General features: G+C 38.8%; 1 protein-coding gene across 4 annotated transcripts; it reads right to left on the minus strand.

Moving 5' to 3' along the window:
• Positions 1–961: 961 nt before the first annotated feature.
• LOC134092406 (BOLA class I histocompatibility antigen, alpha chain BL3-7-like) lies at positions 962–27,245 on the minus strand. 4 transcript variants are annotated; one of them, XM_062545248.1, is made up of 8 exons: positions 27,108–27,245; positions 20,921–21,041; positions 17,155–17,430; positions 8,332–8,607; positions 6,240–6,332; positions 6,124–6,150; positions 3,020–3,053; positions 962–2,912 (listed from the first exon to the last, which is right to left on the minus strand). In XM_062545248.1, exons 2-8 carry the CDS (start codon positions 21,033–21,035, stop codon positions 2,894–2,896), a joined length of 840 nt encoding a protein of 279 aa, XP_062401232.1. In that variant the 5' UTR covers positions 21,036–21,041; positions 27,108–27,245; the 3' UTR covers positions 962–2,893. The 4 variants fall into 4 exon arrangements, with proteins under 4 accessions (XP_062401232.1, XP_062401230.1, XP_062401233.1 ...); XM_062545246.1 differs by having other exon boundaries at positions 20,921–21,181; XM_062545249.1 differs by lacking the exon at positions 17,155–17,430 and having other exon boundaries at positions 20,921–21,181.
• Positions 27,246–27,957: the final 712 nt, after the last annotated feature.

Below are 27,957 nucleotides of genomic sequence, written 5' to 3' on the forward strand. Positions count from 1 at the left end.
CGCTTCGTTTTATGTATACGGACTCTGAGCAAGCTACTGACTAAGTTTGTTCCGATTATAATCATGCAATTTGTAATGTTTTGCATGGATGTGCTCTGGTGTGTGTTCCTGTGGATGAGAAAAGTAGGGTGCATAGCATGTGCATAACTCTCCATGGATTTCTGACCAGGCTTCTCTTGGTCAGTGGCGTAATGGTCTTTAGAGGGTGTAAGATGGTGATTTTTGGATCATGTGCCAGACCACACCTTCTTCCACACCCCTGGGCACAAGGTTTAATAAAGTGGAGCACATTGTGCAAAATCCACCACTGCCTGGGTGTAAGACAAGAATAAGCTTTGAATCGGGTGCACAATAGAGCCCTATCTGTTCAACCAATAACATTATCTGCATCTGTATTTACATATGAAACCAGAAGTAGGTGTGATTTATCCCAGAAATCACACAGATACTGTATTTTTGTCACCTAATATCGTTGGGAATGCACTGTTGGCTATTATTGGCTTAATCATATTTGTCGACCTGCTAATCCAATCCAAATACAGATACAAATGTGTGTGTATATAGTGGCTGGGTAGTTCAAAAATTCCATGTTAGCTCACCTGGTTAACACTAACAGAGATCTGATCTGGGATCATTCACATCATAGTATTAATGTTACTGTGATAAGTGTTAAGTACACCTGTTCTGCACTTAATTCTGTTCTTTTCTTAAAGGAGAATTCCGGTGTGATATTGACTTAAAGTGTGTTGAAACATGATATCGAGCGTGAGCATTTGCCTCAGAGCTGATCTCGACCTGGCCCCTGCACTCAGAAATCTGCCGCTCGTTAGCCGATGCTAGCAACAGGTTTTCAATGGGAGTGCCTCGGCATCGGGTTAGCCATGCAAATAAATCACTGTTTCACACCATTTATGAGGCTCTAAGTAGCTCCACACTTTATTGGTAGACTTCTGAGGGCCCAGACATTTAAAACGAGACATCAAGAACTTAAAAAGGCACTGGTGGTTTACTTACATGACTGTTTATTCAGGCAGTCACTTCCGAAAGTTTTCCGTTTAAGACAAGACAATAAGTAAAAAAATATGTGAAAATAATAATAATAAAAAAAAAAATTCTCTAGCAAAAAATTGCTAGAGAAATCTAGCAGACTAGTTAATTTTCACCTTCTCAAACTTCTCAAGAGGCACCTATAGGAATCACGTTCCAGTATCCTGCATCACAGTGATTCACACAATGAGAAGCTATGACAAGGGGGAGACGGGACAACAGGTGAGGGGGTCTTCAAACCCCAAATAATAACAGAACAATAAAAATCTATTAAACACTGATAATAAATATTATTATAATCAAGCATTTTATTATAAAAACAGGCTTTTTTTTCTTTCTTTTTTTGTTTTTTTTGCAAAAATAGGCTTTTTCAATGCATCTTCATTGCTTTTCAATGACCATAAAATACATTAGTAAAATAATAAACACATTGGGAATGCATCTTAACTTCCAATGTTTCTGATATGTCACCCGTCATTTTGTGACAGAAATGCGTTATCTTGGAAGCCATGTTTGGGCATTACCATCTTGGAAAGTGTTACTTTCAGCCAGCCCAAATTTTGTAGGGTGGGACACAGACATGTTCTCAGTATGACTGGACCAATGGGACGAGTGGGCCAACATCATATCAAACCCTTAAGAATAAGATGTGACTGAAGTTCATATGGGGGTCAAGGCATTCCTTAAAATACAGGGGTCATAAGTATTGGAACGCCCATGTTAAATTCCCATAGAGGATTTTTATTTTTTATTTTTAAAGGCCAGTTATTTAATGGATCCAGGACACTATGCACCCTGATAAAATCCTTGGCCTTTGGAATTAAAATAACCCCACATCAACACCATACCCTTCACATACTAAGAGTTTGGCATGCTTAATGTCAGCTGGTTTCATTCTCATTGAGCTCAATGCAATTCAAACCAGCTAATTAGCTAACAGCTAATAACTGACATAATTTCACAGATGAGAACAGGTTCACTCTGAGCACATGTGACAGACATGAAAGGGTCTGGTCATGGAACATCATTCAGCATGGCCGGTTTGGTGGTGGCTCAGTGATGGTCTGGGGAGGCATACCCCTTTTGCACTTTTTCCCAGATCTAGGGCATTGTAGAAAATCAATGAGAATGCCGTACAAACTTTAATTGGTTTGATCATACTGAGAACATGTCTCTCTTCCACCCGTCAAAGTTTGGGCTGCCTATGAATAATAATGCCCAAGCATTGCTACCCAGATAACGACCCATTCGTTTAATATAGCACGAGTGGGAGTGGGTTGTTGCTGAATATTCCCACGGGTGTTGTTTGGCCGTAGCCTCGAGGCCGGAAATCCGCCACAAATTTCTATTACTTGCAGGACAAACTGCCGTTACTAGTTCTAAATGGATGGTTGCTATGGCCAAAAGCCAGTCGTTAGTTCTATCTCTCCCGTTGTCAAGCAATGTAGCCTAATAAACGTTAGCTCGCATTGCGTCTGGTTAGGACATGCTTTTAGCTTTGAAACATCACTATTTTACTTAGCCTACATGCCATCCAACTAGCTAATGTCCACCTCCGTCATATTCTATGTTGTGAGCGTCTGTATTTCAGCTTGGATGCAACGTGACAGTTCGTTTCACACTTCACAACTTGACATTGTATCGCAGAGTGATTTATTATTAGCTGTGAAAAGTCCGAGTGGATTATCGTGGGATATTTCAACTCATGGAACGTCTCTCGGCCAATCAGAAACAAAGAAACAGCTTCATAGAACCCAATTGTTGTATAAAAAATAACAAACAAATCCGAAAATACATACAAAAATATAATCTTCTTTATCTTCTTTCACTCCTTCACTGTTCATGCTCAACAGTCTGCTCTATTCCTGGAAAGAAAATTGACGGAGAGGATTAAAAAAATGGTGGCGGTAGTGTTTACACAGAGGGTAAAGACCCATATCTAATTGTGTTCTATGTGGACTTTGAACCATACCGTGGCGTGTGGTGGGAATCCGAATCACTAGACGCTGTGAGAAGGTTAAAACAAATATTATGGTTATGGTTATGGCATTTAGCAGAGACTTTTGTCCAAAGCGACATACAAATAACAAGAATACAATAGTTAAATTTAACAGTAAACAGTTGAAACGTTGGTAATCAGTGTTTCACAAAATGTAGGTGCACCCACATTTTATCGCTCTCCTGCCATATAATGTGAATGATTTTTTAACAAGATGTAAAGCTTGTCTTTATTTGAAACACACACACATTATGTAATTATGAATAATTACTCTATTATAGGCCTACATTCTATATACCGACATTTCTGATATTCATAACAGCAATCTTTATGCAGATTATGGCCTAGGCCTACTATTCATATTATAACTCCACCTCTTAAATTCAGCTGTCTGGTTGAAGCTTCAAAATATTAGCAGGCTAATATTAGCAGGCTAAGTTAATTATACTCTACTGGTTGGACTGTTCAGTTTCTGTTCAGGTAAGCTAATACTTTTTCTCCTTGGGACAGGCCTCTAAGTCTTGGAGTTGAAAAACATTGGTATTGAGATGGTTAGTCAACTTGATGAGTTTTAATCAAATGTCTGCAGCATAGCCTACTAATGATGCTAAACGGATCTAACAGTAATTTAGCTAGTCGTCTTCTGTGCGTCATTGCGTTCACGATTGTGAATGTTTTATCTAGATTAAATGTGCATGTCGAGGGCGGGTGTCCATCGAGCACACACGAGAGCGGGCCAAGGAGAGTGAGTTTACTTCTACTGTTTGGAAAAGTTGCACGCATAGTCTTCAAAGGTTGCGGAAGAACTTTATGCTTCACCCGAGCAGTGTCATGTGCATCAGTGCGACCACGCTTCCAGGGATGATATCGTTGGTTTTCATGGAGACAGACGCGGTGTGCACGGAAGGGAGGGGCTGTGTGTGTGCGTGTGTTTGTGTTTATGAGAGACAGATGCGTGATTGACAGAGAAGGAGAGCAGGGAAAGGAAATTCAGTTTAATGAATACTGCGTGTTTTTCAATAGCGTTAAAATAAATAAATAAATTAATTAAAAAGAACAACGAAACGCAATATGTGGCGGCCGGTGCTGAATCTGTGGCGCACCGCCACAAATTAGTCTATGTGTGGGAAACACTGCAGTGTACGTTGTGATGTCTTATTTGATTAGCACTGAAGGAATCAATGACCTCAGTCTCACCAGCATCCCCCCTAAACAAATGACCCTTAACCTGTCGACCTCCAAACATGTGACTACTCTCAATGTCCTTAACCTGTCGACCTCCAAACACGTGACTACTCTCAATGTCCTTAACCTGTCGACCTCCAAACACGTGACTACTCTCAATGTCCTTAACCTGTCGACCTCCAAACACGTGACTACTCTCAATGTCCTTAACCTGTCAACCTCCAAACATGTGACTACTCTCAATGTCCTTAACCTGGGTAACCTATTTAAGGGAAGACAATTAATCTAGGAGCCATTCTGTAGTCAGAACTCCCACACCCCAGGTGTGTCTAATCTTCAATCCTCTGAGCTGGTAAAGTATGTTCATTCTCTGACTGTTTTTTGTATGATAGCCTAAGTATTTCTCTAACCTGTTTTCGTAATTTTCATATTATTCATGTAGATGTTTTTCTGTAATGTATTGAATGACTAGCTTGTACCTGAAAAATAAATTGTTACGTTCTGATCCGCATAGCCTTTCTATGTACTTATAGACCAGAGTAGTAGTTAGCAGTGTTTGGCGCAATGAATTGCTAGGATTTAACTATCGCCGCTGTAGAAGTTAAATTAGCTGAAGTAAGCTGCAGCAGAACTGACTGTTGTACAGGGAGTATAGCGATGAGCAGTTTGCTTCACATTTATCTACTGTAACATGATTTGGTAACACTTTAGTTTAGGGTGTCGCTGTTACAGTGTACCTACCTAATTAGGTACAGTGGTATAACCTGTGTAACAACATGTACTATCAGGTACTATCATTGTACTTGCATTATGTATTTGTGGGTACCTACATATAATTTAGTTGTTACATTGTAATACTAAGTGCTTTTACAAAACTTTGCCAATTTGCCTACATTTTTCATCAGAGGCAAATGGCTGACCTGAGACCTGTTGTATGGGGTAAATCTGATTTGATATACAAACCATTCTCAGCTCCAGTCAAGGGGTCAGTCTTCAGTGTACATGTAACAGCTGTGCTGCTACAACCTTGTTACGGGTTTATGTCACTGTATCAAAGAGTAATAAGTGTGTGCAAGTACGATGATGAATATTGTTACACAGGTTCTACCACTGTACCTAATTGGGTAGGTACACTACACTGTAACAGCGACACCCTAAACTAAAGTGTTACCCATGATTTTCTTGGATGAATGCATTGCTGTGGCAAAATATGTCAGTTCAACATACTGTAACGTTGTGCTTGATAGAAAAACACGAGTTTGTTCAATTTAATATTTTGTGGTTTCGTAAATGTGACAAACCCTCTTTTCCTTCCTCCCCTAATATATAGTGTTACTTTGGGAGGAGAAGGAAAGGTATAATTTGATTCCGTTTTGAACTGAAAGATCAACAACCTAATCCACAATACCCTAATCCTGTGCATAGGACTTTAAAGTAGTCATGCTACAGGCAGAAACAGATGTGTGCATATTTAGTTGTGCAGTATTGACAATGTGAATATAAACATCCTTTTTATAACTATTAGTTTAGTTATTACATTATACATTATAAGTACAGTAAACTTATAATGCTGTGTTCATACCACATCGGAAATTCTGATTTAAAATTGGGTCAGACTTTTTACTCAGATACTCTGCCTTGACATCACTATTTCTAAGAGTGTTGTTTGTGCCTCATGTTGGTGTGTGTGATTACCCTTGTTGTGTGCTGTGTGTATGATTGTGGCTACCCTTGGGTTACTCTGTATTGATGTCTGTGTCCTCAACCTTCTCAATAAACCATAACCTTCGGCTTGAGTTTGCGGATTGTTACAATATAATAACTGAGTCATCTAGATGAGTGGGCAAGATTTGTTAAGGACACACAGGTTTATAACTGCAAGAAGTACTCACCATCTGCCTTGTAATCTGCCTTGTAATCTGTAAAGTACAAGAGAACTTGTTTACGCTTATGCATCATCAAGGGTGAAAAGTGTTACCTTAAAACACATGAAAGAAGTTACACTCACATGTCTTCTTCTTCTTCATCATGACAAACCCAATCACACCAATCACAACAAGAGCACCAACAACACAGGCAATAATGAGTCCAAAGGGATAGCCTACAGGAGACAAGTTTCTGTTAAGTGGACAAACTTAATTCTGAATAACACTTAATTCCGCTTGAAAAAAGTAAGTGGGTGGTTTATTCAGTTCTGAAAGCGGAATTAACTAATTGCTTGACCATGTAAACCTTTCTTCCGCTTCAAGTTTATTCCGTTTGTATGGCGCATGCTCGTACGAGGAAGAAGAAGAGGCGCATGCTCGTTTCACTGCTAATTCGGCTCCGCCTTCTTCCCCCCTTCTCCGACACTCTTCTCCTCCTCAGCTATCAAACGTGAAGCTTGATAATATTCTCGAGCTGCTGGTTAACACATCCAGGTCTGAGGCCTTTCAGACACTCTGAGGCAGTTTGCTACAACTTTAGATTTTTAAGATTCATAGATAAACATCCATGCAAAAGTGACACATATGGTTATTATCTAGAAGTCCTCAGCAATAAGAAAATCGGAGTGAAGTGAATAAATTATGTTTTATTTAAATAAAGTGTAAACACAACCTTACAAAATCCTATTTTGGCATCTGAATGGTGGTAGGCGTGTCTGCGTCCACAGAAATTCTGCCTGCACTGCTGAGAATGCTTGGATTTCTTTTTATTCTCCATACATATCTCCATCATAATAATAATAGCAATAACAAATATATATTTGAAAACTAGAAGATTCAAGCTTTCTTGTGGTACCACTTACATGTTTCTAGGATAAAAACTCATGGAGTGTCAGACGCGTGTTTGGAACAGACCAAAAAATGGAGATGGCCGACCGTCAAGGGTTAAATCAGGGGTCGGCAACCCAAAATGTTCAAAGAGCCATTTTGGACCAAAAAAACAAAAAACAAATCTGTCTGGAGCCGCAAAAAAATATCAAAATGACTAAGTAGGCTACAACGAGGCTACATAATGAGCTTTCATGATTAAATGTGTTTCCCTGCAGCGCATCTCGGAGAGAATGACACACCACGTGACTACTCCGCTGTATATGGTGCTTTAAGTTCAACTTCGTGTAATCACCATCCGTGAACCGTTGTTTTCCACGTTTTAATATCTCTCAGGTTGCAACAAAATTTCTCCAGAAGTAGGCTACTGCAATCGCACTTTTTCTCTCAGTCCCAACTGGGTAGTCGGCTGCAAGTAGCATGCCTTGCCTGAAAATGTCTTTCTAAATGTCTTTCTCTTTTTGTTGTTCGCTAACTTCTCATTACAAAGCAAACATGCAGGCAATCCTTCCGCAATGGCAATGAAAGCAAATGATTCGGTCCATTCTGCCTTAAATTCTCTGATCTCATCGGCTTTCTTTCTCTTTTTCCCTTTGGGATCCATGGCATGGCCCATGCGCTGACACCCGCCGGTTTGTTTACAACCATAGGTTTACAGCCACCTGCATGGCACGGCGCCGCCCTGAAATGTGTGTCGCAGGCTATCAAATCTTCGTTGACAGAAATGTTGAACTTTAATATTTGTTATGCACATTTGTACAACATTGGAAAACGTTAAGAATGTTTGTACTCATACAGAAACCATATTAAAACAAACAAACAAAAATCCCCCCATTCATTTTCATACGTTTTTGAAGACGCTCCAGGGAGCCACCAGGGTGGCGCTAAAGAGCCGCATGCGGCTCTGGAGCCGCAGGTTGCCGACCCCTGGGTTAAATAGTAGGCCTATTATCAGAATGACTGCGAAACAGTTTTTATTATGTTATTGTCCATGCTGTAACGTTAATCGAGATCACAAAAAACCCAGTAGTCAGCTAGAGTTTGTTTTCTTCCAGTAAACCTTAATTAGGCTACATTCATGCGCCGCCTCTCCAATCAGAACCCTTCCTGACCCCCAGACGTTGAGCGGAATAAAATAGAGCGGAATTAACGTATGTTAACGCCAATTCGGAATTATTATTTCCATGTAAACTCGAAGGAGAATATTTTAATTCCGAACTATTCAATTCTGAATAATTCATTCGGAATTAAAAAACATAATGTAAACGTGGCCATTGTGTGTCTTACCATCTTCTATAATCAGGATCTTGATGATGGGCTCTCCACTCTTGTGTGTCACTTCACAGGTGTACTCGTTCTTCTTCCACTCCTCAGGTGACACGGTAAGCACAGCTCTCTTCTGGAAGGTTCCATCCATATTGGGCAGCGTCTCCCCCACATCCACATCCTCCTGCATCTCTTCTCCATCTCTCTTCCAGGTGATCACCACTCCCTCAGGGTAGAAACCTGTAGCGTGGCACACCGCTGAGGAGTCCTTCTGGAACAGAGAGACCTGTGGGGGGACTGAAAACAAACAATTTCATAAAGATAGATCAACAGTGGGAATCAGTTACTATATTCAAGTAAAACAGCAGATGGGCTTTAATTGACAGTCTCTCAAAACCATCTAAAGAAAACTTAGTGTAAGTTTCAAGTGTTGCATTCTGTACACATTTGCACATTTTCATTTAAACAGAATTAAATTGCAATACATTAATAGATTACTTGCACATGACTCAAAGGTGTCAAAGTAGAAAGAAGAAACAGGAGATTTCACAAATGAGCTGATCCACCTGGCTTGAATGTTGTGCTAATTAGAATCAACTAATTAAGCAAATGGTAGGAACAAAAATGTGACTTTTACTCCTTTGAATATAACTGAATTTCAATTCAGTTGTATTCAAATAATCTCAACTTTTTTGTATTTTTATTGCAAACTTGTACAATTCAGTAGTAGGTTTCATACATTAACACAACATAAAAAGACATTTATTTTGCTTAAAAAATAAGGTCAACCTATTTCAACCTGTTTTTTTTTTTTTAGTAATTTCAATTTGACAGTGAAGTACTCAAATATTCAAGTTAAATCATCAAATGCTAACTACCAACTAATCGAACAACTAAGTATTGTAAGTAAACAGAACTTTTAAGTTGGCACAACTAACACTGGCTCAAAATGTACTGACTTAAGTTGATACTACCAACAAAAATAAGTTTAGAAAACAAAAACAATTAGCAGAAGTTTGTTTCCAGAATGCCAAATGCCACAGAGTCAACTTATTCTTTAAGATATCACATATAAAGCCTTAGGGCTACAGCAATTGAGTCTTGAAATTAAATGCAATTAAGTGACAGTGACACTAAAGGCTATACTGTTGTCATGTTGTCATGTAATTGTTTATTGGTGCCACAAACCATCAAGTAGATGACCATCCATAACAGCTTAATTATGTGCATACTGTAGTTCTTAACCCTTGGTAGACTGTACGTTCTAATATTGGTACCCAAATACCGATGACGTGTAGTCTAAACAGGGTTAAAATGTTATTTGAACTGGCAACAGGGCCAAATATACATGACCTTAGTTGTGCAATGATGCCATTGTGAATGTAGCTGCTACAGCTTTAATATCCATATAAGGTCCAAGAACCTTCACTTTATAAGGTGAAGATCAAATCCATCCAGCTGGGTGGGTTAGCGCAATCGTAAGGGCTCAGCACTGACAGGGGGCCCCTGAGAGCCCTCTCCCCGATACTAATATATGTTATTAGGTGGCACAGAATTACTGCCGGTCATAGGGCCAGAGCAGAGCCCCTGGAGATAATGCAAGTAAGCATTGAGTGCACAACTTTGTGACACTGCCATGCGAATTGAGAAAATAGTCAATTTCGCACTGCTCTCTCAAAGAAGTTTGTCTACTCTCTGAAATGACAATATATTTTAATAATGGTCTTCTCATCAGTGGTAATCCTGAAAATACTCAGAAAATCCCTTCACAAAGTCATTTGCTCATCAGTTGTTCGGTCATACACATCCAAAAGAAAGAAAAGCCACAATAAAGAGTAATGAGAAAACATTATTAACATTAAGAAGACAGTAACATTTAGGCCTACCCATAATGCCAAACTGGATCTGTTTAGGACCATAACTTCCCATTCTAAGTTCAGCCCACATATTATTGAGTAAACTTCAAAACCAAAATTGAAACACAAAAAAAATAACAATAATAAATAAATAAACTAGAGATGTAATTCCAAGGAAATTACGAGTGCATGAAAATGGCAAAAATGAAATGTACAATATAATTTGTAGTTAGCACAAATAATATAAAAAAAAGAGAGATGGGGTAAAACTGAGCGAATGAGGATTTACCACTGATCTATAAATAGGTAATTGAGATTGTTAGGTGTTGCTAAGACATATATGGTTGCTAGGTTGACGTGGTTTAATAAATGTTGATAGGCAGATAGTTTAATAGAGTTTAAGGGCTGTGTAGAGGTAGACAGTTTAATGGATGTTGATAAGACAGATAGTTTAATGAATGTTGATAGACAAATAGTTTAATGGATGTATAGGTAGATTAATGGATGTTGATAGGAGGACAGTTTAATGAAGGAATAAATAGTTGGAAGTAAATGGATGGAGAGAAAGTGGAAATGGAAAGTTGAATTGAATGGAAAGTGGTCTTTGTTAACATTACTAGGGTGATTGCGATGATTTCTATATTGTTGCAAGGGTAATTGAGATAGCTGTTAGGTTTATCATAGGGTATTCATAGTGGTTACTCTGCTATGTAGGTTGCTAAATTAGGTGGAGGTTCCTAGGTGGTAATTGAATCAGACATGAGTGTTGATAAACAGAAGGACAATTTCCAAACTGATCATATATAGATAACACACCAGCATGGAGCTCTTGAACAGTCCAAAGGCAAACTAGGCTTAGTTTATTTTATAACCTACTGTAACATCGATATTATGTTGTGATATGAAGTCATTCATTTATGGTTAAACCATGAATGGTTGTTTTTTTTTTTTGCTACAATAAACTCTTCAATTTAGGATGAGAGCACGAGGGATCACAGCAAGAGATAATTTGAGTAGACAATATGCGTGGATAAATTTACTTTTTTAGAAATGGTGAAATCTTCAGGTCATTCTTTTACTGTCTATCATGCAGGCTCACATTGCCTACGTTAAACATCATAATTGTATTGCATTATCGTGACTGTAGAAGTAGCCTGATTACCATCGACTTTCAAAGGCTCTGCGAGACTTTAGTCTGACCAACAGCCTGTGCTAGCACGGTTTCTTGCCAGAGCTGGTTGACCCGCCTCCTTTAAGTGCCTCGGTTTGCTACTGGTAGATGTCAGAAAGCGGATTGCCGAGTTTAAACCAATAACAACACTCTTTCCGCTGCCTTGAACACGCCTCTACCCAGAGCCGTTGGAGCTGCTCAAAGTTGATTGGTTCTCGACCAAAGGGGGCAGTTCCGCAGATTTCGGGAACTCAGAAATCCTTCTCAATGAGCAGTTGACCAGACCAGCAGCAAAAGCCTGAAGGCGTTGTGTCACTGGGAGGGCGTGCCAGGCTACTGTAGAAGAGCTAGGGTGTGCATTGCACACAAAAATCACAGTTAGGCGACGCCGACGTTATTGGCTGAATGATTAGGTCTATATTTTTCAAATTGATAAAATATTCAACGGTCATTTCAGCAGGCTGTGTAGCCGAATTACATTGATATCATATTGTGATATCCTCTTGTGTTCTGTTACGTGAGTTCCTGAAATAGTTGTGTCCCTTTAAGGGGAACTTAGGGGTGGAGTTTTAGGTACGTGTGTTTGCGTGTGTTTGTTTGAGCAGGTCGGTCGGAGTCAGAGAGTGAAGGAGTTGGACAGAGAGGTCTGTTAAATAATGCTCTGTTAAAAGCGTGAGTTGTGGCTAAGACAGCAACTCGGTTGTGATATAAGCTACTTGGTTGATAAATAAAGCACGGGAAATTTCCCTCAAGTGTGACAAAGTGTCTGGAGTATTACAATATTCATCCTGGCTGTAGCCTAACTTTAGATGAAGCAGGCTATGAGTTTCACAATAGGCTATTAACGGTGGTAAACATTTAAGTTATGCCTAATCGCCTGCCAAAAGACGGGGATCAACACCGGGAGTTGACATTGATTCAGTGAAGTTAGCTTTATTTACAGCAGAACTATCTAGGACTCTCGTGGTCTGCGTTATTTTAATTCAAGTAGCCTAGGCTAGCAATTTTGCCTGGCTTGATAACGTTAGGCTATTTGTTTTAGTCGGAAATAGTTTGGTTTGTTACCTTAACCGCACTTTGTGCGTATTTGCCAGATGTGCTGCCAGATGTGGACTAATAATAGCAGAAGCAAGCTCGGACCAGTCGTTTGTTGCCTACATAGCCTGCTAGTTAGCGAGACAGTCTGGTGCTTCAGATTATATCCAGTGGTTTATCTATAATGGGTCAACAAGCTAACAAGCTAACTCTACCATAAGAGAGCTTACGTTAACCTACAATGATCCGTGTGTCCTGAACACATTTATGTCGCATATAAACAATAAACCGTATCAAAAATAAACAATTAAAAGTGGTCAAGAAACCTTAATTCACATTTAATATTTCCAGTTATGACCCCCAGGGCCGCCGCCATTGTTTTATGATTTTTTTGTTACTCCCGCCTCTGTGTACAACGCAGGCTTCTGATTTGCTCTGAGTGGTTCACATTTGCATAGAGATTCTATGATGTCATCATCGCAATGTTAAGTCTATGGGGAAATTTTAATAGTTTTTATTTAATAGTTCAAAAAGTATAAAAGTCACAAAGTTGAAAAAAACATAGCTGAAGTCACCTAAATAAGACCTACGCAGCGCAGTTTGAATGAAGTTTCTACGTTAAACGGTTGAAGCTGAATTCGACGCACAAAAAGCGTTGAAGAAAAATAACCTATAATAAGAATACTTGGGATAACAGTAGAGTGCATTTTCATGCACTCTAATAAATAAATATCAGTGAAATAGATTGACTTTGTAAGTAAAATCAGACAATTTCTTTTTACGTTGTGCAAAAAATAAAGTCATATAATATCCACTACATTTCTTCAGTTGAAGTAACTTCTGAACTGTCTGAATTCATATGTCCATATATCTACTACTGGAACTTTTCCTGCTGTTGACCTAGTAATTTTGCCGTAATGTTGCTACCACAGCTGCTATGTGAATGCAATCACGGAAAAAATCTGCACTTGTCAGTGATGATTGAGGGAAGTGTTACGCGTATCTATCTATTAATGCAAGGAAAATGAAATATTTCAGTTAGAGCTGTCCCAAACGATTATTTTTCAAACGATTAATCTATAGATATTTTTTCGATTAGTCGACTAATCTGACGACTAATTTTACGATTAATCTGACATTCGTTACTGAATATTTCACATTACATAATCAATTTAACTTTTCACACAATATGGACATGGAAACATGTGTAGTTAATTTGTCAATATTTGTTTAACATGACACTTTCGTGCAAACATCAAGTCACTTAAGAGGAATACCAAATATTTCATTTTTATTTGAGAGATAAAATACTCCTCAGGTGGCAGATGTGGCATCTAATAAATGAACAAAAAAAGTTACCTAGGAGGAATACCAAAAATAAATAACTTGTAATGCATGCTTAAGCCTGCTACTTGAAACTGCTTGCAACTAGATCGTGGGACTTCGAGTCAACAGCTAGATTATAACTACATAATAAAAATGTCAGAAAATGGCAAGCGTGAGATGCGTTTGCCCCCGACTGTTACAAGCGCGACACTTGGCAGCTCCGATTAGAGTCGCTTTTTCAAGTGTGAACTTACCAAGAAAGAGGCAAACTAACTTGGAAACTCAAAGAGCAACCTGAATCAACAGTAAACAAAAACTAGCAAGCAGGAGAACGTTTTAAATCTAATCGTCGGAGTCGGCGCTGTTGCGTGTGAAAGATAAGTTAGAGACGCCAAGACCCGCCTTACGTCGCTTCTGATTTGTTTATATCACGTGATGCCTTCCGTGGTTGGTTAGATTTATGCACAAAGGACTTATGGATTGGTTATTGCATTCAGTCAATCAGAGCTGCTCAAACTACGACAAGGCAAGGACCAAGTTTATTATCATGAAAAAAAAAAAATAGTGACTGTCACGTGCAAAGCGTGAGATTTGGCAGCCCTGATTTAATAATGACAGAAGTTGTCTTTTCACTGGAGTACAAAATCCAGTATTAGCAAACAGATAATAAACATGTCGGGACTGGTGGCGCTAACAGCTTTAAACTAGGCAAACACAGGAACTGTTCTAGAGGCAATGTAACGTCAGAGCCCGTCTACGGAGAGCCTTGCCACTCGCTATTTAGTCCTATTGTACCGACTTTTGGTTGCAGTTCCACCAGAGTTCCACTGGGGAAGATCACCTGAGTGCAGAATGAGTGGGAGTCTATGGAGCTAGATGGCTAAATTTGTCTCTTTCACCCAATTGTCGTTGAGAAATCTCAGATTTGAATGTCGTTTTTGCACGTTCAACATGGGTTATAGGTCGAAAGTTGAATGAACGAGTACTTATGTCCTTCCGATTTCTTAAAGGTTGAGTTGTTGTTGCCCATAACACGCTAGCATTCTGCTAATGAAGCTTGAGTGTATGACGTCATTTACATTTTAAAAGACGTCTTAAAGCAAATAAGTGACTCTAAAAAAATCAAACACCACGCAATGCATCATTTCTTTGCATCCCCTTTCGGAAATAACATTCAAATTAATTGACAAAAAATTATATTCTGAGAAAAGTGGATTTTGAGGGGTATAACTCCATAGACCTCCATTCATTCTGCACTCCAAATGTGAGCGCCTCTAATGGAACCAGCGTGGAACTGCAATCATTTCAAAACTGGAAGCATAACGACAGTGGCAGTTCTCCCCTTAGACATTCTCTGGTAGCGTTAAGGTTGAAAAATTCCCACACCTTAGAAGACCGTGTTCGTGGTTTTTTGATTGAGTCTACATGTGAATGGCGACTAGTGCTCTGGTGCATATTTACTGCCGCCACTGGACTGGAGTGAAAGTACATCTAGTAGGTTGTTGGGAACGGGAACTTGAACAAAAAAAACGGTGACGCATCGACGCAAATTATTCACATCGATTAATTCATATTCGAATACATCGACTATGACGACTAACCGACCCAGCTCTAATTTCAGTTGAGTCAACTTCAAGATGTAATAATTACAAAAAAAGTTGAGATTACTGTTTGTTTCTTATTTACCACGTCTTTCTGATTATTTTTGTTCCAACCATTCACTTAATTAGCTGATTCTAATTAGCATAACATTTAAGAGAGGTGGCTCAGCTCATTAGAGAAATCACTGTTCCTATTTTCTACTATTGCTGCGTTTACATGAGAGCTTTAAATCTGAATAATACCAAGTTAATTCAGAATAAAAGTTAATTCCGCTTTAAAAGAGACCATGTATTCCGCTTGAAAATGATTATTCCGAATTAAACTTAATTCCGAATTAAGTGGTTGGTTTATTCCGATGTTAAAGCGGAATTAACTCACTCCTTGATCACGTTAACCTTTATTCCGATTCAAAGTTTATTCCGTTTGTTTGGCGCATGCTCGTACAAGGAGGAAGAATAAGCGCATACTCATTTCATTGCTAATTTGGCTCCGTCTTCTTCCCCCCTTCTCCGACACTCTTCTTCTCCTCCTCAGCTAGCAAACGTGAAGCTTGACAATATTCTCGAGCTGCTGTTTAAATAGTAGGGCTATTATCAGAATTACTGCGAAAACTGTTTTCATTATGTTGTTGTCCATGCTGCAACGTTAACCCGTGATGACAAAAAAAGCCGCTAGCCAGCTAAAGTTTGTTTTCTTCCGGTAGTCCTTATTAGGCTGCGTTCATGCGCAGCCTGTCCAATCGGAACCCTTCCCGACCCCCAGACGTTCAGCGGAATACAACAAAGAGGAATTAACCTATGTTCCATGTAAACGCCAATTCGGAATTATTATTTCCATGTAAAATCGAAGCAGAATATTTTAATTTCGATCTATTTAATTCTGAATAAACTAATTCGGAATTAAAAACATCATGTGAACGTGGCCTATGACACTTCTGTTCAGACGCACAAAATTAGTTGCCAATGACATGTTTATTAATATTTTGCTTCAGCCATTACTCTGGAATTGGAATTCCGAATGTTGGGAAAGGCCATATACGTCAGTGGAACCCTGCAGCATTCTAAAGAGCCGTATAATGAACATATTTTATAACACATTGAAGGAATAGTTCGGAATTTTGGACATAGGACCTCATTTCCAACTTAGTCGGGGTGATATAGGTCGGTGGAGACCATTTTCAGTGAATTTCTGCTCTTCCTTAAGTTGCAGTGTTCATCTCGTGCTAACTCTGGTGCCGAGACGAGATAACGCAAGTCAACGGTAACATCCAGCCTGCCACCGAAAACAGTCTTAATCCACTCCACAGAACACCCGAAACAAATAAATTATAACATCAGACTATTGATGCACATGTCTGTGTTGATAGAACAATGTTAGAAATAAAACCAACCTTGCATCGCATTGCAATAGCCTACTTTGTTCCCTGTATGGCAGTAGCGGATTGATATTGAGAAACTAGTCCCTCAAAATGTAATTAATCATTGAGTTGCAAGGTTAGTTTTATTTCTAAAATTATTTTATCAACACGGACATTTACATCGATAGTCTGACATTTTAATGTACTTGTCTCGGGTGTGCTGTGGAGTGAGTGAGACTGTTTTGGATGTTACCGTTCAAAAGCGTTAGCTCAGAACCAGCGTTAGCAAAGGGGAACGCTGAAAATTGAGGAAGGGGTTAAACGCGATACAAACTGTCTCCACCGACCTATATCACCTCGGCAAAGTTGGAAATGAGGTCCTATGTCCAAAATTCCGAACTATTGCTTTATGAATGGCCTTTTCTCAGTACGTTCTTCCCTACAAGAGCAATTCCGCCTTCTATAAAACTGCTTGAGTGTCGTCTGTGCTGCTGTACCTTTCATCCCCAGAGTGCTGCTCCCATAAGCAACATATTTCTTCACCCAATCAGCACACGTCTCCTTGAAATAAATATATCTGTTTATATAACGCTCTGTTTCGTCCCACTGATGTTTGGTTGGGACAGCATGTTGCACTGGTGCAATCCATGTCATGCTCTTTAGGTCTAGTGTGAGGAAGTCTTCCCCATCATAACCAAACGCTTCATGACCACCAGTGGCTCCACTGACATCATCCCATTCACAGCCATATCTTTTCTGCAAAACATGCACTCCTAAAGAAACAGAGGAACAAGACAAATTAAAAGTGTACCATGACAACAGATCATGTATTGCATTAACTGCCTGGCTTTCAATCTATTTATTGGTGTCACCTTGAGAGTATAACCTAAAGAGTGAGTGTGTGTGTGTGTATGTGTGTGTGTCTGTGTGTGTGTGTGTGTGTCTGTGTGTGTGTGTGTGTGTGTCTGTGTGTCTGTGTGTCGTGAATGTGTCGTGAATAAGGGTGTCACGATCTCGATTTTAAATCGAAATCGATCGAAATTACATCTCAATCTCGAACTTCGAACTGAAAAGTAGAATCGACGATGCAGCCACACCCCCAACGTGACGTCCAGCATGTATGCCCAAAACGCAGAACCACACACGTGCAGCATCAACACTCCTGCGTTCATTAAAAAATGCACATCAACCTCTTGTTACTCTAAAATCACGGGTGTGGAAGCATTTTTGCGTTCATTCACGTCAGTTAGCCTAACACCAATTTAGCCTTCTCAACTTAGCAAGTAAAAAAAGGATTTAGTTAGCCTACAGTTCAAAATGACTTTAAGGCTTAAAATGCACATTGATAAGTACTTATTCCATTAACACTAATCTTGGGTCTCTTCAGAGTGTCTTCAGAGTGTGCACAAACATTCAAAGTATCATTCTGTGTTGCTTCATTTCACTATGTTCACCTGTCTATGTTTGACGTTTTTTTTTTGTTTACAACCTCAGGGATGGAACGGTTTCAAAATAAAAATTGCTTTCAAAATAAAAGCCCCCTGAAACAGAATAGGAAGAGGGCAAAAAATAAAAATGAATATAATAATAATAATAATAATAATGACACAAGGAATGCATTAATAAAAAAAGATCGAAAATCGAATCGAATCGTGGCTTTAAAATCGAAAATTAAATCGAATCGAGGATTTGGAGAATCGTGACACCCCTAGTCGTGAATGTGTCGTTTCACATTTCTAGCCAGTTTCCATGTGAAAACTTTCTTACATTCCCTCATATCAATATCTCAATATCCATATCATATCTAATTTCAATTTATATTAGTTAATCTGAGTGTCTGTGAACTGTATGGTATGAAATAAAGTCACACAGAGGCTAAATCCTTTAGTCATTTTTCAACATGGGAAAGTCATGAGAACACTAAATTTAAACAAAAAGAAAGTGTGTTGAACCTGGCCTGCCTGCATTAGGCTGCACTTCACTGCTTGTTACTAGCCCACATGGATAAATGCTCCATGTTACTCTAGTAGGCTGTATGTGTTTAGCAAAGGGTGGTTTATTAAACATGACGCCTAGAATATGCATCAATAGAATGCGTTATTTTTTAATGTGTCGGTGGGTGGTCCGGGGGGGGGGGGGGGGGGGGGGGGTATCATTGTGGATAAAACATGTTTTTTTAAAAGAACAAAAACAGAAAGGAGGGAGGCAGCAAAGCAAGAACAAGGCAATGTTAAACTAGCCTATACGTTACTAAAGGTAATTTTAGCCTTTCGATAAAGTTGTCCAAACGTCCAGGAAAATTACAAGTACCTTGTTGCGGTTCGGGGGTGGGGGATGCACACTTCACTGACCAGCAGTGGGTGGAGAGCTTTAGATTCAGCAAGTCCGGGTTTGAGGAATTATGCCGAATGATAGGCCTGGCTGTTGCCCCCAGTAGGCTACTCGCTGTCAGACGCCTATCCCATTTCAAAGGGCAAGTTCAGAGCGTACGACTGAGAATTTCTTGTAGCCTACTGGCGCGAGTCTGAGATTCTCTGAAGGTTATGTCACGCTATGCGAATAAACAGTTTCCATCACCTTTATTCACATTATACCTTATGCGCATCGAGAGTTAATCCACCCCTCTTTAGCAAATCAAGTATCTATAAGCATTGGAAATTTTAATGCACATTTCACACATTTCCAATCATGATTTAAAAACATCAATGGAATAATGGAAATATGTCACTGTTCTCATTAAGTTACCCCAGCGCCACCTGATCATTGTTAGTTTACATAGCAGGTGTGCCACTGTTATTTATTCTGCTGTTGGCTGCTTGCTACGTACACTCTGCCTTCACAACACATTTGCTGGCCAGCTTTATGATTCATATGATTGCTTGGGAATGTTCCTTTTTAGACTGCGGTCATAGTAACTAATTTCCACACCATCCAAGATCCCAACACTTAACTTTCCAAACTTCACTTTTTTTATTGTAAATGTTTATTCTGGTGTTACCAAAACACCTGTAACTACATGCATTTATTCTGTGAACGGGGCTTAGATGCAATATTAGAACTTTACACACTACATGTCCATATACTTTTCTATTTCCACATAGATTTTCATGATCCTACTACCTACCCCACATAGCTTTTCAGCTGCATGAAAATGACACAAAAATACAAACATGCCTTGTTTTATCCTTATTATTGTCAAATTCATTTGATTTTGAGACTTCACATTTTGGGACAACATTAACAAAGGATTATATTTCTATAGAAAAGACTCATTGATGGCAGGTGTGTCCCAATAAATCACTTTTTTTGCATGTTTTTTTCAGAAACTAGGGACTTCTGTACAACCAATGAGACTGTGGTACAAACATTTAATCATTGAATCTTACTGAGAACATGCTTGTCTTCCATTCTATAAAAGTTTAGTCAGGCTAGGAATGATACTTTTTAAGATATGAGTACCTTAACATGGCCTCCAAGATAAGGTCATTTAGAGAGTGTAAAAAGGCAAGGGTAAAAAGACAATGAAAACAATAGAATTGAACAAAAATATTTTACAGATTTTAGTTATGGAACCTAAACATTGTGTAGACAAACTTTGAAGAAAATCCGAGTCGGTGCTGCAACCATTTTCCTGGATTTTGTCTGATTTGACACGGAATGACCCCTCTACCATTACTACCATTGTTGTTAATGAAAGAATAAAAGCTTCACAGCAATGCAAACATACACTGGCCTCTGACTGGTCTCCCCTAAAGAGTGTCTGAGTGAACCTTAATACAAAGAGGGTTTCCAGGGCCCAGTTTTTCCAAAAAAAAAATCTGGATCAAAATGATCTGGATTTGGAAATTCCATGTTTTGCTATCCAGGATCATGATACATTTTTAAACAAACGTTGGATTGGATCACAGTGATGCAAATACCGAATTTCAGGATTACCAAATCCCATTTACCAGAGCTTATCATAAACCAAGTTCAAAGTTTTAAAAACACAAAGCAAAAGTTTGATCCAGAACAAATGTTGGAAGGGATTACATGATCTGATTCTATCTTGGAATCCCCCTTTTGCTTCTGAAAAACCCATTTCCAAAGCGTTGATCCAATCCGTTATCCAAAATCCCAGTTGATTACTTTTGAAAAACTGGGCCAAGATGACTGAGATAACAGACGACAAATCTGTTCATTTTTCAACAAAATTATGTGACTGGGTAATAGGTAAAGCTCTTATTATACACCGTTTTACTTAAAAAGAATGACTGATCCTACCTTTAGTATGATTAAAGCGTTTCCCTAAAATGTCGAGGTCCACCTTGAAGATTTGCTCATAATTCTTAGATATTCCCGTCTCTGAATTCCAGTACTCCTGATCCAGTGGCCCCATCCAGTCCTGCTTGGGAATGTTCCTTTTTAGACTGGGGTCATAGTAACTAATTTCCACACCATCCAAGATCCCAACACTTATAAAATCTGGAATGTCTGAGATTCCAGATGTAGCGGTGTAGACATACTGCAGGGTGTGGAACTCACCTGTGAAAACACAGATAAATGAAACAGAATACTGTAAATCAGGTGAAACTAGATGACAGCCAGGGAATGTCTGAGCCCCTTGTTACACTGTAAAAAAAGGAAGTCAGGGCTGACCTATGTATCAAACCATATGTTAGAATTACTTAAAATACAGACGACTCCTCTCTTTGTTTTTGTTTTGTTTGTTTGTTTTTGCTTTTTATTTCTTTTCTTTTCTTTTGTTTTATTTTCCTTCCTCACCTGGGTGGGTGGGATTTGGGTGGGTGGGATGTGCTCAGGGGTTTAAGTGTGCTGAATTACATTATGTATTCAATGTATTGTTACTATAACTGATACACTTGTTCTTGTGTTATAATGTAAAAACTGGAGAACACCAATGTGATCTTGATGATTGTAATCTGTGAAACAAGTCTCCAATAAAAAACCTACTTGGGAAAAAAGAATTACTTAAAATAGTCTAGTTTTGAATGAAACACAACCTTATCATGCTCAAACGCTCATTCCAATGAGTAAACCGTTTTTCTAATTGAATCAATCAAGTAAGGTAAGCATAATATATACTAGGGGGAAAAGGAAAATAGACATGTCACATTACTAATCCACAAAACATGTCAGTTCAACATAATAACATTGTGTTCAATTTCATATTACAACAGCAATGAATTCATCCAACAGAAACATTGTGAAGCACTTAAGTACTGAACCAGTAAGGCCCTGTTCACACATACACGGGTATCTTTAAAAACAGAGACTTTTCCCTTCGTTTGTGCCTTTCACTTACACAAAAACGGTGTGGTATGTGGCAGTACTTACATCTGCGCAAATTCAGTGAGGATCGAGGCCTGAGGAGCGAGGGAGGACGTATAAACGCTGAATGAGAGGCACCCTCTGTGTCACCAATTCATTGTGTTCCCATGAGGCTTTGCAAGAACACTGTGATAATCGTGCAGCTAACAGTGTTGCCAAAAGTTTCCACATGGGTTTCTTAACCAGCAGAATTTGGAGCGGAGTTGTATGCCATGTTATGCTTTCAGATAAACCATGATTTGTCCCCACCATGAATGTGTTAGGTATTGAGCACAATGATGCAGTCAGTGGTTTAATGGCCCATATTTTCATCTTCAATAAATAATTCTTCATACAGTGGCCCTTGTTTCTACTTGCAGCTATATTTGGGAGCCAAGCAGCGAAATTGAGAAGATAAGTGATAAAGCCAGCTTTGACATAGCGCTGTCTGGTCATCCTTGCTCGTTTCACTAACGCCAATCCAGGATGAATTGGAGCGACTATGTCAAGCCAGGTGCAAGTTATTCAGGACACGTGCGCATTCTCGTTTCTCCCCCAAATAATAATTGGGTTTGGAATAAAAAAGGCGTGGAAAATAGCGTCATTCACACAAAGTGAACATTCGGTTTTGATATAGACTAACAACAAAGTTTCACTTTTTTGAATGGGGAATCATGACTATTTTTGTAACATAGCAGGAGTAGGTGTTGTAGACCAACTGAATGCAAATGTACGCATGCACCCATGTTTGAGAGCTTCCTTGTCTTGGCACGCAATGTCATTAAGAAAACGGTTGCCACTGCAAATATGGACAAAGTATGACTATACAGTACCCCCCAGAATTATTGGCACTCTTGGTAAAAGTTGACTAAAAATAGGTATAAAAAATCATCTTTAGGTGATTTATTGTACTCCCACAATGAAAACAATGAGGAAAAATATACCCTGCAAGGCAAGCAAATTTATTCTGAGAAAAAGGAAAATCTCATAAAGAAATAAATATTTTTAACAAAAACAGCTTGCTCACAATTATTGGCACCCCTGAAACATGTTATGTACAACATTTATCAGGAGCATGTTCCTATGTAAATGCAACGTTTTAACCCTTTCATGCACGCATTATGAAAAAAAGTGTCTAGATTTTTTTAGTATTGATTTTAGTACTCTATATGAGCCCAATATTGAAAATCAGTTGGAATTTTTTAAAAATATGCTTTTATATAGAAGTTATGTTATTGTCCACGTATGTGGACAGTGCGCAACAAAGGGGTAAAAAAGGATAAAATGTAATGACAGAAAATGTGGAAACTATGGCCCTCTACTTCCTCCATACTACCCACCCAGCCCTCTACTACCCCCATACTACCCACCCACCTCTCTACTACCTCCATACTACCCGCCCAACCCCTCTACTACCCCCATTATTGCTCACCGACCCTCACCCACCCCTCTACTACCCCCATATTACCCACCTCTACTACCACCACTACCCAACCACCCCTCTACTACATCCATACTACCCACCCCTCTTCTACTAATCCACCCACACCTCTAGTACTCTCATACCCACCCCTCTACTACCCACCCAACCCTCTACTACCCCCATATTACCATACCACCTTGGCATTACCACATGTAATTAGGTCATTATTTATAAATATGTTTACCAAATGTTTGTTTTTTTGTAATTTAAAGCAATTAAAATCATATTTGAAAAAAAAAAAAAAAAAAAAAGTCCTAGTTACAAAATCTAATTTTTGGCCATTTAACTCCTCTGTTGCGCAACGTCCACATACGTGGACAGTTGCTTTTTAGGGTCTACAGACTCCATTTTACATCCGATTTAATTTCTGAAAACATAGAGTTGTTCAACACACTCTCCTGTACAGCATAATATTTTTTTTTTACATGATTTTGCCTTCTTGAGTACTAGCTTTTTACAGATATGCCTGGAGCATTCAGCATATGGCCGTTACTGTCACTCATGTTGAATTGATGATGTCATCAAGCAGTCAATATTCCAAATATAAGATGATACATATTGTTAATATATTGCCAAGGACCTACTAAAACTGCCCTGAAGTGGATTGGTGTATATCAACATGATAAATAAGTAGAAAACAGAGTTAAAGTTACTGTCCACGCATGTGGACGTTGCGCATGAAAGGGTTAAAGTAAATCAGAGTGTCTGTGAACTTTCAGAAGTAGTTCATGACGTTCTTTTTCACTATGGTATGAAAATGAAGTCACTCTGAGGCTAAATCCTCTAGTCATTTTTCAACATTGGAGAGACAAGAGAATACACTAAATTGAAATAAAAAGAAATTGTGCTGACATTTGTAAGTAAGAGAATGTCTATGGAAACTAGGTATTTTGTTGAAAATGCCTATATTTCCAGTTAAAATGATGACTAAAAGGTTCTAATCATCTGGAAATGTGGCAAACATGCTTGGGCAAAGACCCATGGCTATTTTGCTCCCACGCACAGTATGGAGGATGGTATGATAGGCAAAAAAATCCATAAGAACCACTGTTGAGAGTTACAGACAAAGCTATCATCTTGGGGTCACCAAGTCCCCCCCAAAAATCTTCAAAAGTGACCTCACTGCTAATAGATTATTTAGACAGCATGTCAGGTTAAAGCCAGTAGAGTCATTTAATGAACAATGTAAATGGCAGGATTTACTGAATGGTACCATGACATGTCTGGGAGTGTGGTCTTTTGTCAGATGAAAATAAAATTATGCTCTTTTGCTAAAAACACTTAAGGTGTCTTTGTGTGTTTTTCAATAGCGTTTCAAAATAAATAAATAAAAGAATAACGAAACGCAATATGTGGCGGCTGGTTCTGAATCTGTGGCGCACCGCCACAAATTTGTCTATGTGTGGGATACACTGCATAGGGTTAACATAGGGGCAGGCAGTTTTTTTTATTTTTAAAGGCCACTTATTTCATGGATCCAGGATACTATGTATCCTGATAAAGTTCCCTTGGTCTTTGGGACCATCACCAGTATGATGGAAGTATCTCAATGCATCCCAAGTCACTTGATATGTTGTCTAAAGGTCAATATCTTCCTTATGTGACTTGGCATGCATTGAGATACTTCGATCATGCCATATCATTGACAATCATTTGTTCTATAATGTACTTCCATTGAAACGCATTGATTTTGACTTGACTTGATTTCCTCATTTCTGAGGTGATATGAAGTGATATCTAATATTCCCATTGTATTTTGGCTTTTGGTATCCAACATATTTAAGCAAAATGCAGCGATTATTTTGAAGCTGACTGTACCTATTGTTCAGATTTATTTTTCTAGAAATATATGCAAATTATTGCATATTTAAGTAAAACTGGTCTCATTTGCATATCTAAACATCACATTTCAGAAAACTTGCAATACAAAAAGTCTTTGCCTTAATGTGAGTAAACAACTGTGAAAGTTTCAAGTTGATATCTATAGCTTAACATTTTAACCATTTCACCTGTAGTAAATCCCAATGGCAAAATGCATTGGAAATTGCTATCTTTGACCTTGAAAAAACGTATGTTCCACTAAATATAAATGGGTAGATTTTTATTATGTGATGCAGGAGGGTTTAAGGATCAATAAAAAGTATGAAACCTTACTATTGCAATTAGTTTAAGTTTTGGCCCTTTTTTGAGCTAGATTGACTGGCCTACATTTGATATGGGAAATCAGTCATTTATTTTAAATCACCGTTACGAGTCGTAGAACACACACACGATAGTAATAAATAAAATGAATAACAAAATCATACTGCAAAATATGGTGCACTTTTCTTAGGAGGTAGGTTGGGGGTAGGATAAGTCCCACGTCCCAATGCACTGGAATGCAATATAATAGATGAGTGAGGTAGCCCACTTTGACAGAACTGGACAGCCATGGCCTACTGGTTAGGACTTCGAACTAACCGGTTCGATCCCCAACCAGTCCACGGCTGAAGTGCCCTTGAGCAAGGCACCTACAGCAACCCCTCACTGCTCCCTGAGTTATTGGGCAGGCAGCTCACTGCTCTGGGTTAGTGTGTGCTTCACCTCACTGTGTATTCAGTGCATGCTGTGTGTTCACTAATTCACGAATTGGAATAAATGCAGAGACCGAATTTCTCAAAGTGTACACTATTATATATAGATCACCGGATAGCGTGACGATGGTGCGCTGATTCCCACCAATAATTTTGGGGCTAGCACCAAGCCTGCAAACTGCCAATACAACCCACAGAAGAAGAACTTGGCGCTCTAACCGCGCGCAAGGCAGCATGGGAACACCCAGTCTACTAGAGCTCAGCTGCTTTGGTTTCTCTTTCGAGTTGCAGTGTAAGTTCGCGTGACTTTATATTATTGGATACGTTTAAGTAATACCTTGATCGCCAAGATTTACGAGTTCGTAAGTCATGCGTAGCCTACATTTAGGCCTACGTTTCGGTTAATTTGCGAGTTACAGTAGCCTAAGGTGATCAGATGTCCGACCAAAATCGGGGGACATGATCCCAAAAATGTGGGAAAAAACGGGGACATATTCAAAATCACTATCAATCTGATTGAAGTACATACAAGTTTGATCTTCAAAAAACGGGGACATAGGTAACTTTCTGTATTATCCCAGGGACAGGCATCCAAAAACAGGGACTGTCCCCTGAAACCGGGCAGAGTTTCAGGGCAAAGCCCCAAAACACGGTTGATCTACACCAAGTTTCCAGTTAGTCTATCCATTTTTCAGTTTTCCATTAGCCTTGAGTTTTCGGTGAACTGAAGGCCCCATCATCGGTGGTGTGCCCTCATGATCTTATTTACTGAGTATGTATGTTTAGAGGTTACTAATAACATGCATGCTAGGGCTAGCGATAAGTTACTTCCGGGTGGTGGTAAAACAACATTAAACTTCCATTAGGCCTACTGTTGTTATTATTTGGCCACTATTAGGGTATTCTTATGCTTATCTTTAACTATATATCCATAGTAAATATATAGCCTGTATAATATATATATATATATACATAGCCTATATAAACTAGGTAGGATGTCGCTTTAGACAACAGCGTCTGCCAAAATCGGAGTAGGCTATTGCCTAACATTAAATAAAGAAATAATGCAAAATAGGCTACTTACCGGCGCTAGGTAAGGGAAGACAGCTGAGCAAAACAGCGAGTTTAACAACAAATTGCATGCTTTAACAACAGCATGTCGACGCAGAAGTCTTTATCTGAGCTACGTAGAATCTGTAGATGTTACCCGTGTGTAGGCTAGACAGTTTCTTCTTCTTCTGTGAAGTTTTTTGGCAGTTTACAATCTAGTGTATTACCGCCATCTACTGGATTGGGTTGCAATCAACCTGATTGATCAAAGACACAAAATAAATAAAAAGGGAAAAAAACACAAAACAAGAAATAAAATCCTATTATCTAATTGTGTTTCTTTGATAAACATTATTAAAGCACGGGTGATATTTTCTGACCAGGGCTCACCTAATTAAGTGTCCAGGGAAAAGGCTTTCTTTGATTCACTTCCCTCTTCAGCTTCTCTTTGTCTGTGGATTTTTTTATATTTTAAAAGAACATGTACTCTATGACATCCTCTATGACTCCACAAATCTCACAATTCCCAGATGGATGTTTATTTATCATTTTCAAACTGCTATTTAAACCAGTATGACCTATCCTCATTCTGGAAAACCAAACCTCCTCCTGTCTGTTTGCATAATTATTTATTGCTTGATAGGCTACATCTTTATAGGCCTACTGTATAAGTGTCTTCCTCTCTCCTCCTTATCCCATTCAGCCTGCTACATAATGTTAACCTTGTCCTTAATGAGTACCTTAATCTCAGATTCACTAAGAGGAATATTTAACTGGATCTCCTCTTCTTTGGTTGCCTCTTTTGCCAGTTTATCCGCTTTCTAATGATCAGATGTTGTCTTTTTAATAGATATATTATACTCAGGAATTGCTGTCTTTTTTTT

Source organism: Sardina pilchardus, chromosome 9 (assembly GCF_963854185.1).
Source record: "Sardina pilchardus chromosome 9, fSarPil1.1, whole genome shotgun sequence".
Lineage (NCBI taxonomy): Eukaryota > Metazoa > Chordata > Actinopteri > Clupeiformes > Clupeidae > Sardina > Sardina pilchardus.